The following is a 15,427-nucleotide window of genomic DNA, read 5'->3' as shown; positions in this document are numbered from 1 at the left end:
TCTTCTGAGACATAGCACTAAACTCAGTGCCAGAGACCTGTTCGCTGTGGCTTCACTCTGATAGGTTGTTTCCTACCCCTGCCCACCATTAGTGTCCCACAAAAGTGGTATTCTTCTTATTGAGGGGAATGGCCACAGGGGCTGCCCATTTCCTTTCCCTCTCCTGACAGTAAATAATTAGTTCGCAAGGCAAAGGAGGACACAGCCCTAATGTGGACAAATGGGATCAGTGTAGTTTTTCATTGGTCCTATTGTATTTTGTTGTATTACTGTGATTCAACAGAGGCAGAGCGGTTATTGCGATGCTATTACAGCTCAGAGTGTCAGAGTTCGGAGTTCAATCCCGACGTTGTCTGTAAGGAGTTTATACGTTCCGCCCCACGAACATGCGTGTTTCCTCCAGGTGTTCTGGTTTCCTCCCACTTTCCAAACACGTACTGGTCATCGTAAATTGTCCTGTGGTTAGTAAGTTAATTGGTCATTGTAAATCGCCCTGTGATTAGTAAATTAATTGGTCATTGTAACTTGCCCTGTGATTACGCTGGGTTATATCAGTGTGCTGCTGGGTGGTGCATCTCATTGGGCAGAAAGGGCCTTTTCCGTGCTGTACCTCTAAGTAAATAAAAGGAACCTCAGGGGAGTAAATGGGTGCACATACATACTTTAATATTACAGTTATTTTGAACTTTGAACTTACTTTGGACTAGATGAGGGAAAAAGGTCAACGTGGAGTTTGTGGGCTGAAGGGCCTATTTCTGTGCTTTCACTCTATGTGCCAAAAAAACAATTAGGCAGATACACTGCTGGTCGGACAGCACAGGGAAGGCTGGCATTTCAGTCTGAGACCTTGCAAAGTGAGCCGTGGAAGATTTAATTCTAGTTACAACAATATGTCTTTGTGAGTCAGAATTCTCAACACTTGTAACCATTAAAACAAAAAAAAAATCAACAATCTAACATGACACACGTATTGCTTTGTCAAGGACTAACCCTCAGTTTAATGTTTTTATTCAAGCTAAGTAACAACCATCACACTGGGATATCTTTAAAAATAAAAATTTAATTTTAACTTGGCTACATTTTAAATAACACACATCAAAGTTGCTGGTGAACACAGCAGGCCAGGCAGCATCTCTCGGAAGAGGTACAGTCGATATTTCGGGCCGAGACCCTTTGATGTGCGTTGCTTGAATTTCCAGCATCTGCAGAATTCCTCGTGTCTACATTTTAAATATACTGTTTTGCTATTTAATGTAGTAATAAAGAAGCACATATACTACTACATCACAAAATAATCTTTAACACGTGATAACTGTACTTCAGTATAACTGGTTTATTTTGTAATCCTAAGTATTTTATTTCATATATTTAAATACATTATTTCATGGGCTGCACCAGATTGACCAAAGGGTTCATGGCATAGGAAAGGTGAAAACCCCAGGTCTATCAGGATGTCCTCCGGCAGTTTGACTGTTGTTCCAGGTTCCTGTGTTTGCAACTCTAGTATCGCCGTCGCACTCAGTCACCTATTTACTAACGCTATTCTGACTTCTGCCTTCCTTTCCTGTCCTGATGAAAGGTCTTAGCCCAAAACATCAACAGTTTGCTCCCCTGCATTGAAACAACACACACAAAATGCTGGAGGAACTCAGCAGGTCAGGAAGTGAATAAACAGTCGACATTTCGGGCTGAGACCCTTCATCAGGACTGGAAAGGAAAGAGGAAGATGCCAGAATAAGAAGGCAGGGGGATGGGAATGAGGACAAGCTGGAAGGTGATAGGTGAACCATGTGTGTGGGGAGGGGGGCATGAAATAAGAAGTTGGGAGGTGATAGGTGGAAAGGGTAAAGGGCTGAAGAAGAAGGAATCTGATAGGAGAGGAGAGGACTGGGGGAGAAAGGGAATGAGGAGGGGGCCCAGGGGGAGGTGATAGGCAGGTGAGGAGAAGAGGTAAGAGGCCAGGGTGAGTAATTGAAGAAGAGGGAAGGGCGGGGAATTACTGGAAGGAGAAATCAAAATTCATCCTATCATGTTGGAGGTTACCTAGACAGAATATAAGATGTTGCTCCCTCCAACCTGAGAGTGGCCCCATGGGCCAACATGTCGAAACAGGAATTAAAATTGTTGACTGTTGGGAAATACTGCTTCTTGCAGCTTTGTGCTGCCTGACTTGCCGAGTTCCAAAAGCATTTTGTGTGTACTGCAAAATCTCTCGCATTTGTGATATGCTGACGTAGATTCTTTTCAATCCTGGCAGACAAGTATTGGATCGATCCCAACCTGGGCTGCCCATCGGATTCCATCGAAGTCTTCTGCAATTTCAGCGCAGGCGGACAGACCTGCTTACAGCCACTCAGTAAATCGGAGGTAACAAAGAGACTCCAGGTCTGTGGGGAGGCTGGGGACATTCTTCTCCGAGCAGACTTTTGCAATTTTCCAGTCTTCCGGAACCATTCCAGAATCAAGTGATTTTTGAAAGATCATTATTAATGCCTCCATAATCTCTTCAGCTATCTCTTTCAGAGCTCTGGGGTGTACACCATCTGGTCCAGGTGACTTATCTATCTTCAGACTTTTCAGTTTCCCAACTTCTCTCTAGTTATGGTAACTTCACACATTTCATGACCTCTGACACCTGGAACTTACACCAATCTGCTAGTTTCTTCCACTGTGAGACTGATGCAAAATACTTACTCAGTTTGTTCGCCATTTCCTTGCCCCCCATTATTACACCTCCAGCATCGTTTTCCAGCGTTCCAATATCCACTCAAGCTCTCTTTTACACTTCACGTAACTGAAGAAACTTTCTTTAATATTACTGGCTAGCTTACCTTCATATTCCACAGTTGTTTCATCTTTCCTTCAGAATACCTCTTCCTCTTTGAGAAAGTGCAGTGCAGGTAGACGATAAGGTGCAAGATCACAAAGAGGTAGACTGTGAGATCAAGACTCCATTTTACCATGCTAGGGGACCGATCGACAAGTTTGTAATTGCAGGATAGAAGCTGTGCTTGAGTCTGGTAGTATATGCTTTCAGGCCCATAATGAGGCAGATTGTGAGGTCAATTCTGTGTTGTTCTGCTAAACATGGTGGACGTGCTATGCTGGTGTCAGAATGTGTGGTGACACTTGCAGACTGCCTCCAGCACATCTTTGGGTGTGTTGGTTGTTAATACAAACAATACTTTTCACTATATGTTTCAATGTACATGTGATGAGTATGGTTTTTTGTGTGACATATTTACTGCTATCATATATGTGCTATATGTGCCTTGTGCTGTCTCTGTCTGGCTTCTTCCACAAAGCTAATGTCTAATCCAATTTTCTACCTCATCCTGAATGCCAACAGTCTAAACCTTCTTGACCGAACTCCCATGCTGGTCCTTATCAAATGCTTTGCTAAAGTCCATGGAGACAACATACACTGTCTTGGCTTAATCAACTTTCCTGGTAACTTTCTCAAAAAGATGTAGAAGATTGATTAGACGTGATCTACCATGCAACAAAGCCATGCTGACTATCCTTGATCAGTCCATGTCTATCCAAATAGTTATATATCTGGCCCTTAGAATACCTTCTAATACCTTTCCCACAGCTGATGTCAGACTCACCAGTCTATAATTTCCTGGTTTGTGGTTAAATCCTTTTTTTAAACAGCAGAACAACGTTGGCTCATCTCCATTCCTCTTGTACCTCTCCTGTTGTTCAGGGTGATTTAAATATCTCTGCTAGGGCCCCAGCAATTTCTGCACATGCCTCCTGTAGGTCTGGGGGAACATCTTTGTCAGGCCCTGGGGATTTATCCACACTGATTTGCCTCAGGATAGCAAACACCTGCCCCTCTGTAAACTGAACAGGGTCCATAAGCTTTGCCTAATGTCTATAGACTCTGTGCCTGTCTCCTGAGTAAATACAGATGCAAGGAATTTATTTAAGATCTCTCCCATCTGTTCTGGTCCACACATGGATTCTCATTCTGATCTTCCAGAGGACCAGTTTTGTCCCTTGCAATCCTTTTGATCCAAACACATTGGTAGAATCCCTTATTCCTGCTGCCTAGACCCGCTATGCACCTCCTTTTTCTCGCTAAACCAGAACCTCAATATCTCTTGAGAACCAAGGTTCCCTGCACTTATTATCTTTACTTTTTATTTTTACAGGCACATACAAGCTTTGTACTCTCAATATTTCATGTTTTTAGGCCTCCCACTTACAAAGTACACCTTTGCCAGAAAACAGCACGTGCCAGATCATTTCTGATACCATCAAAATTGGCCTTTCTCCAATTTAGAATCTTAACTCGCAAACTAGACCCATCTTTTTGCATATTTACTTTGAAACAAATAGCGTTGTGGTCACTGGATGCAAAGTGTCCCCTACACAAACTTTCGTCACCTGCCCTGACTCATTCCCTAACAGCAGATCCAGTATTGCACGGGACTTCTACGTACTGATGAGGGAAACCTTCCTCAACACATTTGACAAACTCTTTCCCATCTAGTCCTTTTACAGTATGGGATTCCTAGTCAATATGAGGAAAGTTAAAATCACCTACTGTAACAACCTTATGTTTCTTGCAACAGTCTGCAACCTCTCTCCAAATTTGTTTCACTAAATCCCTTGGGCTGCTGGGTGGTCTGTAATAGGGGCCCATTAGCCTGGTGGTATGTTCTTTCAGGCTTTTGTATCTTCGGTCTGATGGGAGAGGGGCAAAGACAGAATGTCCGGGGTGGGTGGGGTTTTCATTGTGCTGGCTGCTTTACTGAGGCAGAGAGAAGTGTCGACAGAGTCCGTGGAGGGGAGGCTGGTTTCTGTGATGTGTTGAGATCTGGCCACAACTCTCTGCAGTTTCTTGTGGTCACGAGTTTCATATCCAGCCATGATGGGAGAGGGGAGAAGAGAGAATGCCTGGGGTGGATGGGGAAAATGTCCGGAGTGGGTAGGGTCTGGCTTTATGAATATCATCTTCCATCTCCATTAAATTAACCCTCACCATCAATCGACCCATCTGCTCTCAGGAAAACTTCTGGTGAGCCATTCTAAACCAGCACTCCTGTTAAGGAGTACTGCAGCACCCTCATTCTTTTGGGGCGCCACGGCCCCCAGTTCGGGCAATGCTATTACAGCTCGAGGTGTCAGAGTTCAGAGTTCAATTCCAGGTCCTCCATAAGCAAGCTTGTATGTTCCTACCTGCGCGTACATGGGTTTCCGGTTTCCTCGCACAGTACAAAGGTCTACCAGTTCATAGGTTAACTGATCATTGTAAATTGTCCTGTGATTAGACTATTGTTCAATAGGTGGTTACTGGGCCAGAGCAGTGCTGTATCTCTAAATAAATTAATTCATGGATTAATTAAACCAGTTTTGAATTTCATTCACTGAACTCTGGCATTTCATGGTGTTTTGCAGTTGGATTTCGGGGTTGGGATGGTGCAAATGAACTTTCTGCACTTGCTGAGTTCAGAAGCCGTACAGACCATCACGATCCATTGCCTCAACCACCCGGTCTGGAAGAACATCTCCAGCAAGGATCCCTACGCCAATTCCATGCAGTTCAGGGGATGGAACAGACAGATGTTTAAAGCAGGTGCACTGTTTCAGCCCAAGGTTACGAGGGACGGATGTAAGGTAAATTCCAAAACTTCTGTAATTAACATTTCTGGCATAAACAGCTCAGGCAGCATAATTGAGTTCTCTAAATAATAAAATCATAGAATATTAGAACACAGATACAGGTCCTTCAGTAAACACACACACACACACACACACACACACACACACACACACACACACACACACACACACACACACACACTCTCACACACGCACCCACACACACACACTCTCACACACGCACCCACACACACTCACACACACGCACACACACTCTCACACACTCACACACTCACACACACACACTCTCACACACTCACACACTCTCACACACTCACACTCACATTCACACACTCACACACACACTCTCACACTCACACTCACACGCACACGCACACACTCACACTCACCCGCACGCACACACTCACACACACTCACACACGCACCCACACACACACTCTCTCACACTCACACTCACACTCACACACACACTCACACACACTCACACTCACACGCACACGCACACACACACTCACACTCACACCCACACACACACTCACACACACACACTCTCACACACTCACACACACACTCACACTCACACTCACATTCACACACTCACACACACACTCTCACACTCACACTCACACGCACACACACACACTCACACGCTTGGGGGACCGCTTCATCGAGCACCTCCGCTCCCTCTGCCACAACAGACAGGATCTCCCGGTAGCCACCCACTTCAACTCGGCTTCCCATTCCCATTCGGATATGTTCATACATGGCCTCCTCTACTGCCATGATGAGGCTAAACGCAGGTTGGAGGAGCAACACCTCATATACCGTCTAGGTAGCCTCCAGCCCCTTGGTATGAACATACAATTCTCCAACCTCCGGTAATTCCCTCCCCCTCCCTTCCTCTATCCCTATTTCACTCTGCCCCCTCCCCCAGCTGCCTATCACCTCCCTCGTGGTTCCGCCTCCTTCTACTACCCATTGTGTTTTCCCCTATTCCTTCTTCACCTTTCCTGCCTATCACCTCCCTGCTTCCCCTCTCCCACCCCTTTATCTTTCCCCTGACTGGTTTTTCACCTGGAACCTACCAGCCTTCTCCTTCCCACCCTCCCCCCACCTTCTTTATAGGGCCTCTGCCCCTTCCCTCTACAGTCCTGACGAAGGGTTCCGGCCCAAAACGTTGACTGATCGTTTCCACAGATGCTGCCCGACCTGCTGAGTTCCTTCAGCGTGTTGTGAGTGTTGCTTTGACCCCTGCATCTGCAGAGTATTTTGTGTTTACTGGGAAGAAGCTGCTGGCTGTCCACTATCCATTGTCCACAGGATGTACCTAATAATGCGGGCAGTGAGTGGGAAAGGTGGGACCTGTACAGATTGGATGGGTTGCACCTGAACTCGAGGGGGAGCAATATCCTTGCAGGTAGGTTTGCTAGCATGGTTCGGGAGGGTTTAAACTAATTTGCAAGGGAGATGGGACCCAGAGCGATAGAGCAGTGGAAGAAGTGCATGGAGTAAAGCCAGATCTAACATACAGAGAGGCTTTGAGGAAAGAGAAGCAGAATAAACGGTGTAAAGACAGTAAGGTAGAAGGGCTGAAATGTGTGTACCTCAATGCAAGAAGCATCAGGAACAAAGGTGATGAACTGAGAGCTTGGATACATGGATGGAATTTTGATGTAGGGGCCATTACAGAGACTTGGCTGGCACCAGGGCAGAAATGGATTCTCAATATTCCTGGATTTCAGTGCTTTAAAAGGGATAGAGAGGGGGAAAAAGGGGAGGAGGAGTGGCATTACTGGTCAGGGATACTATTACAGCTACAGAAAGGGTGGGTAATGTAGCAGGATCCTCTTTTGAGTCAATATGGGTGGAAGTCAGGAACAGGATGGGAGCAGTTACTCTATTGGGAGTATTCTATAGGCCTTCTGGTAGCAGCAGAGATACCGAGGAGCAGATTGGGAGACAGATTTTGGAAAGGTGCAAAAATAACAGGGTTGTTATCATGGGTGACTTTAACTTCCCCAATATTGATTGGCACCTGATTAGTTCCAAGGGTTCGCATGGGGCAGAGTTTGTTAAGTGTGTCCAGGACGGATTCCTGTCACAGTATGTGGACAGGCCGACCAGGGGGAATGCCATACTAGATCTAGTATTAGGTAACGAACCGGGTCAGGTCACAGATCTCTCAGTGGGTGAGCATCTGGGGGACAGTGACCACTGCTCCCTGGCCTTTAGTATTATCATGGAAAAGGATAGAATCAGAGAGGTCAGGAAAATTTTTAATTGGGGAAGGGCAAATTATGAGGCTATAAGGCTAGAATTTGCGGGTGTGAATTGGGATGATGTTTTTGCAAGGAAATGTCCTATGGACATGTGGTCGATGTTTAGAGATCTCTTGCAGGATGTTAGGCATAAATTTGAACCGGTGAGGAAGATAAAGAATGGTAGGGTGAAGGGACCATGGGTGACAAGTGAAGTGGGAAATCTAGTCAGGTGGAAGAAGGCAGCGTACATGAGGTTTAGGAAGCAAGGATCAGATGGGTCTATTGAGGAATATAGGGAAGCAAGAAAGGAGCTTAAGAAGGGGCTGAGAAGAGCAAGAAGGGGGCATGAGAAGGCCTTGGCGAGTAGGGTAAAGGAAAACCCCAAGGCATTCTTCAATTATGTTAAGAAAAAAAAGATGACAGAAGTGAAGGTAGGACCGATTAGAGATAAAGGTGGGAAGATGTGCCTGGAGGCTGTGGAAGTGAGCAAGGTCCTCAATGAATACTTCTCTTCGGTATTCACCAATGAGAGGGAACTTGATGAAGGTGAGGACAATATGAGTGAGGTTGATGTTCTGGAGCATGTTCATATTAAGGGAGAGGAGGTGTTGGAGTTGTTAAAATACATTAGGACGGATAAGTCCCCGGGGCTTGACGGAATATTCCCCAGGCTGCTCCACGAGGCGAGAGAAGAGATTGCTGAGCCTCTGGCTAGGATCTTTATGTTCTTGTTGCCCACGGGAATGGTACCGGAGGATTGGAGGGAGGCGAATGTTGTCCCCTTGTTCAAAAAAGGTAGTAGGGATAGTCCGGGCAATTATAGACCAGTAAGCCTTACGTCTGTGGTGGGAAAGCTGTTGGAAAAGATTCTTAGAGGTAGGATCTATGGGCATTTAGAGAATCATGGTCTGATCAGAGACAGTCAGCATGGCTTTGTGAAGGGCAGATCGTGTCTACCAAGCCTGATAGAGTTCTTTGAGTAGGTGACCAGGCATATAGATGAGGGTAGTGCAGTGGATGTGATCTACATGGATTTTAGTAAGGCATTTGACAAGGTTCCACACGGTAGGCTTATTCAGAAAGTCAGAAGGCATGGGCTCCAGGGAAGTTTGGCTAGATGGATTCAGAACTGGCTTGCCTGCAGAAGGCAGAGGGTCATAGTGGAGGGAGTACATTCAGATTGGAGGGTTGTGACGAGTGGTGTCCCACAAGGATCGGTTCTGGGACCTCTACTTTTTGTGATTTTTATTAACGACCTGGATGTGGGGGTAGAAGGGTGGGTTGGCGAGTTTGCAGACGACACAAAGGTTGGTGGTGTTGTAGACAGTGCAGAGGATTGTCAAAGATTGCAGAGAGACATTGATAGAATGCAGAAGTGGGCTGAGAAGTGGCAGATGGAGTTCAACCCGGAGAAGTGTGAGGTGGTACACTTTGGAAGGACAAACTCCAAGGCAGAGTACAAAGTAAATGGCAGGATACTTGGTAGTGTGGAGGAGCAGAGGGATCTAGGGGTACATGTCCACAGATCCCTGAAAGTTGCCTTACAGGTGGATAGGGTAGTTAAGAAAGCTTATGGGGTGTTAGCTTTCATAAGTCGAGGGATAGAGTTTAAGAGTCGCGATGTAATGATGCAGCTCTATAAAACTCTGGTTAGGCCACACTTGGAGTGCTGTGTCCAGTTCTGGTCACCTCACTATAGGAAGGATGTGGAAACATTGGAAAGGGTACAGAGGACATTTACCAGGATGCTGCCTGGTTTAGAGAGTATGCATTATGATCAGAGATTAAGTGAGCTAGGGCTTTACTCTTTGGAGAGAAGGAGGATGAGAGGAGACATGATAGAGGTGTACAAGATAATAAGAGGAATAGATCGAGTGGATAGCCAGCGCCTCTTCCCCAGGGCACCACTGCTCAATACAAGAGGACATCGCTTTAAGGTAAGGGGTGGGAAGTTCAAGGGGGATATTAGAGGAAGGTTTTTTACTCAGAGAGTGGTTGGTGTGTGGAATGCACTGCCTGAGTCAGTAGTGGAGGCAGATACACTGGTGAAGTTTAAGAGACTACTAGACAGGTATATGGAGGAATTTAAGGTGGGGAGTTATATAGGAGGTAGGGTTTGAGGGTTGGCACAACATTGTGGGCCGAACGGCCTGTACTGTGCTGTACTATTCTATGTTCTATGTATGTTCATGATCTTCTGCCACCATAGCCCATCCGCTTCAAGATTCATCATGTGTATTCAGAGATGCTCTTCTGCACATCATTGTTGTAACACATGGTTATTTGAGGCTTCCGGTCAGCTTGACCCAGTCTGGCCATTCTCCTCTGACCTCCCTCGTTAACAAGGCTCTCTTGCCCACTGAACTGTCACTCACTGGATTTTTTTTTTGTTTTTTGCACCATTCTTTGTAAACTCTAGAGACCGTTGTGTGTGAAAATCCCAGGAGATCAGCAGTTTCTGAGATACTCAAACCACCCCATCTGACACCAACCATCATTCCATGGTCAAAGTCACTTAGATCACATTTCTTCCCCATTCTGATGTTTGGTCTAAACAGCTACTGAACCTCTTGACCATGTCGGCATGCTTTTATACATTGAGTTGCTGACACATGATTGGCCGATTAGATATTTGCATTAATGAACAGTGTACCTAAAGTGGCCTCTGAGTGCATGTGGAAGCAAGTGACTGTAGACTCTAAACTGCAATAAAGTGATTCTGATTTTCTTTGACGGCAGATCCAGGATGGAAAATGGCAGCGGACGCAGTTTGTATTCCATAGTCAAGCTGTGAGCCAGCTCCCCATCGTTGAAATTCAGCATCTCCCTGTCCTGAAGAAGAAAAAGCAGTACCGTGTAGAAATTGGCCCTGTCTGCTTTCTGTAAGAGGCCAAAAGGCTGGGGGCCCTCCCAAAGAACTCTGCAAGAAAATTAGCGAAAAGTTTTGAAGGAATTACCTCTGATGACTGTGAAAAATGCCGGAACACGTTCCTTCTTTAAGAAAAAGTCCTGGTCCTTTTACTAAAATCTCAGGAATACTGCTTCGATGGTTCAGGAAGCCCGTCGTTGCTAGCAACATTAAATGCAAGCCAAGAAACACAGTGTGTTCGTGCTCCTTGCCAATTCTTCCCCAGACTAAAGGCAGTGGGGGCTCCTAGGAATACCTGGATTGTGATGTTGCATCTGTACGCTCACTGCAAGCAAACACCTCAACAGCTGAAATAGAAGGGTGTTCGTCCATAAATGCTCACAACAATGGTGTCACAATGACAACTGTGAACACCACCGGTGGGTGGGGGTGGGAACCGCCCTGGAACCTCTTCTCTTCACATAACACTTCTGCAAGAGCCCACCACCTCCAAAGTGCTGCCAGTTCTGTGAGTCACAGACTGGAATGCCCAGTGTGCCAATGGCACAGGTCGCTGGGTTTCTGTTTGCCTTATGTTGAGTAGATCTCACCCCCCTGCCCCTTTCCCATTGGCTTTTGGCAGGAACCAGGGTGCAGGAACAGCATGTAGACTCACTACTTCTCGAACAGTCCAACCCAAGCAGTTTCCCTCCGGTATTCCGATGGGTGACTGTCCCGGAAAGTCTCCTGCCCACCACCGGGGGGAATGCTGTCAGCATCCATTTCCTAACCAACCAATAGGCAAGTGTCCTTCACTGGGATCTTTCTGTCAGTTGGTGATCAGTGTCTGTCCCAGGGCACAGCCCATCGATCTGAGAGCCCTGCATTACACAACTGTTCTGTGTGTACGTGGACAAGCCAGAGGGTAAAATTCATCGCTGCAGGCGACAGTGGAGGTCAAGTCATTGGTTACATTTAGAATAGAGATTGATTGGTTCTTAGAGCATTGAACAGTGCAGATCAGTGGGAAGGGTGGCAGCAAGCATTTCCTAACCACGTGAAAGGGAACCATTTGGCTCAGCAAGTCTGTGCAATCCCGTCCCTCCCACTGATACTTCCTGTAAAATATTCTCTACTTCTCTCATCAATTCCATTATCCATCTCCAATTTTCAACGACCCATTAACCTATCATATGCACAGGAAGAGCCCAGGACTTTCAAAGTTCAAAGTTCAAAGTAAATGTATTATCAAAATATGTATATGCATAGAACAGTAGAGCACAGGATCAGGCCCTCCAGCCCACTGAAGCAATTAAATTAGTAATCAAATGGCCAACTAAACCAATCTCTTCTGCCCACACAATGTCCATAACCTTCCATTTTCCTCACACTCGTGCTTGCTCAGCAAGGAGGTTAAGGGTTGTAGGGAAGAGGCAGGGAAATGGAGCTGTGTCAGAGTGGCAGGACAGACTCGATGTGCTGAATGGCTTAATTCTGTTCCCATGAATTTTGTGGGATCCACTGGTGTCAAAAGGCCAGTGAACAACATACAAGCTGCATTTCAGATCTCAGAGTTTCCTGTTGAGGGCGTACCGTAGCTGCTTCTGGTCTTCACCCCGCAGCCTGTCCCTTATTGGATTCTTCACTCCACCAAGCTCCGAATCAGAACCAGAACCAGGTTTGCTATCACTCACATATGTCCCAAAATCTGTTGTTTTGCGGCAGTGCTGCAGTGCAATACATAAAAAATTACTATGAATTACAATAATAATGTCAGAATAAACAGTGCAATGACAGCAAATTAGTGAGGTAGGGTTCATCAGTTCATGAGAGGAAGAAGCTGGTTCTGAAATGTTGAGTGTGGATCTTCAGGCTCCTGTACCTCCTCCTCGAAACTAACAATGAGAAGAGGGCATGCCCTGGGTGATGGGGGTCCTTAATAACGCATGCCAGCTTCTTGAGACATTGCTTTTTGAAGACAGCCTCGACTGTGGGGAGGGTTGTGCCTGTGATGGAACTGGCTGAGATTTCAACCCTCTGCTTGGAGACTCCACACCAGATGTTGATACAACCAGTCATCTGTAGAAATTTGCTAGAATCTTGGGTGACATCCAAACCCCCTCAAATTTTTAATAGCCAATTAGATGCTTTCTCCTTGATTTCATCAATAGTAGATCCTCAGAGATGTTGACCCCCAAGGACTTGAAGCTGCTCACCCTTTCCACCACTGATCCTTGTTCTACTTCAGCTCCTGCTCCTCCCCGTCCCAACCAGCAAGAACATCATTAGACGGGGGGACAGCAGGCACCAGGAACTCCTGGGTTGAAGACAACTGGGGGCGCATTAAGGCCACTCTCTTCTAACTGTTACACTGAGCCTCCACTAGCAGAGGCCCCACGCGTTGGGCAAGGTGAACCGTGGCTGAAGTTTGGCATTGAGACCCGGATGCTGGTTGCACAGTGAAAATCCCAGACAAAGTGTTCCCTTCCCCCCCCCCCACCCCGCTCAAACCTCCCCAGCCACATGGGTGATTGTGTAGAGCAGAAGGAATTAGACAGGTTGACTCATGTCTCATGGCTTCTGGATGCCCAGCGTGCATGGATCCCAAGCCTGGCTGGGAAAGGAGGAGGTTTGGGCATGGTACTAGAAACCCCTTACCGTAAAAGCCCAGAGCTACAGAAATGCCAACAGAACTCCAAAGACCTCATCCCTGGGAGAGGAAGATGGGCTGTGCCTGGGAACGAGTTGAAAGACTGGCCCAGGACAGAGGACTCTGGTGAGCTGCTCTCGGTGGCCTGTGCCCCAGTGGGGGTGATGGGTTTGAGAAGAAGAAAGGTGCTTTTGTTAATGAGGTGCTAATCATTTCACGAGGACTTTGATACTGTTTTTATTTTGAAATATATGTACTGGCTACATTCAATAATGTCTGTGTTAAATATAGTTATTTGGTTATTAAGGCTCATGGAGTCAGGGGCTTACAGCACAGGAAGAGGCCTTTCGGGCCACAATGTCCATACTGACCCTATTTTACCATATACACTAATCCCGTTTGTCTGCATTACGTCTGTTTTCCTTCTATTGCAAACACTATTTATATAAATGTGTAATTATGGTGAATCGGCGCCTGTGTGAGGGCAGATTGGTACGATACACATAGTGACTGTAGAGAGACTGCGATACTCGGCTAATGGAAGGAATCTAATCAAACCGATTGCTTGCTATTGGTTGCAGCTTATTATTATGTATTAAATATTGATGATCAACATCCATGAAATGTTACCGTGCATGTTTTGTGCAGCTGGTGGTGGGGATGGAACCAGGCAATCCATAAGCAATTTACCAGTCAACACGCTCAGGATGAGTGCGTGGGTACCACAGTAGCGTAGCGGTTAGCACAACGCTATTACAGTTCGGGATGCTGCAGCTCAGAGTTCAATCCTGGCTTCCCCTGGAAGGAGCTTATGTGACCTCCCGGTGTGGAATGTGTGGGCTTTCCTCGGATGCTCCAGTTTCCTCCCAAAGACGTGTGGGGTAGGTTAATTGGTCATTGTAAATTGTCCTGTGATTAGGTTACGGTTACATTGGGAGTTGCTGGGTGGCGCAGCTCGAAGGGCCTATTCCACGCGGTATCGCTAAGTAAATAATAAGAAGTATATAAAATGCTGGAGGAAATCAGCAATTATGGAGAGGAATAAACCGTCGATGTTTCTGCCCGAGACCCTTCATCAGGACTGGATGAAAAACTTACTTGTAGCAGCATCACAGGCACAGAGAATCATACATTACATAAATTGTACACAATTCTTAAAGTAATATAATTAAATTTTTAAGAATTCATTTGAATAGAGTGATCAAAGTGGTCATAGTGTTGCTATGCTGAGGTAATGATTAGGGTTTTGCCAGTTGGTTCAAGAACTGAATCGTTGAAGAAGCTGTTCTTGAACCTAGTGGCCCATCTTGAACCTGGTAATTGTCCTGATGAAGGGTCTTGGCCTGAAGCACCAACTAGTATTCCTCTCTATAGGTGCTGCCTGACCTGTCGTGTTTATGTATGTATTTAGAGAACAGGTCCTCCTAGTCCAATGAGACCTCTCTGTGCAATTGCACCCATGTGATCAATTAACCCATTAATCCATATGTCTTTGGAATGCGTGTGGAAACCCACAGGGTCACTGGGAGAACATACAAACTCCTTACAGACAATGGCGGGATTTGAACCCCAGTCACTGGCAACGTAAAGCATTACATTAACCACTACAGTCCCGTCCCCAGCAGTTTGTGTGTTTACTCTGGATTTCCAGTGTCTGCGGAATCTTTTGTGTTTTCAACATCTGTATTTAAAAGAAATTTGTTTAGACTCGTGAGTACCATCACAGCACCATGGAGAACCATTGACTGAGCTCAACACTGGAGGTTGTGTAGAGCAGAATTGTGTTTAAGTAGGTCCATCCACAGGAAATGCGAGCTCAAGATTCAAGATTGTTCATTCATTTCCAGTACACAAGTGCAAAGGAGAACAAAATAATTGTTGCTCCAGATCCGATGCATAACAAAAAAACTTGCAATAAGATAAAGGGTAGGCTTGCCAGTGCTGCATTGGCTCTTTGACGACCTGCTGTAGAGCCTTCCTCTCCACTGCAGTGCTGGTTCTGTACCACGCAGTGATGCAGCTTGTTAGGATCTC

The 15,427-nt window shown here is 46.0% G+C and overlaps 1 protein-coding gene across 1 annotated transcript in view; it reads left to right on the top strand.

Moving 5' to 3' along the window:
• The window catches only part of LOC134355274 (collagen alpha-1(XXIV) chain-like), a 530,134-nt gene extending 516,203 nt beyond the window's left edge, over nucleotides 1–13,931 (top strand). The window contains exons 58-60 of the mRNA XM_063065074.1: nucleotides 2,258–2,367; nucleotides 5,410–5,628; nucleotides 10,635–13,931. Of these exons, the coding sequence (XP_062921144.1) occupies nucleotides 2,258–2,367; nucleotides 5,410–5,628; nucleotides 10,635–10,781 (476 nt within the window). The 3' untranslated portion in view covers nucleotides 10,782–13,931. The remainder of the gene's footprint in view (nucleotides 1–2,257; nucleotides 2,368–5,409; nucleotides 5,629–10,634) is intronic.
• The last annotated feature ends 1,496 nt before the right edge of the window (nucleotides 13,932–15,427 follow it).

This window comes from Mobula hypostoma, chromosome 12, assembly GCF_963921235.1.
Source record: "Mobula hypostoma chromosome 12, sMobHyp1.1, whole genome shotgun sequence".
NCBI lineage: Eukaryota > Metazoa > Chordata > Chondrichthyes > Myliobatiformes > Myliobatidae > Mobula > Mobula hypostoma.
This window is presented reverse-complemented; position numbering and strand designations above follow the sequence as displayed.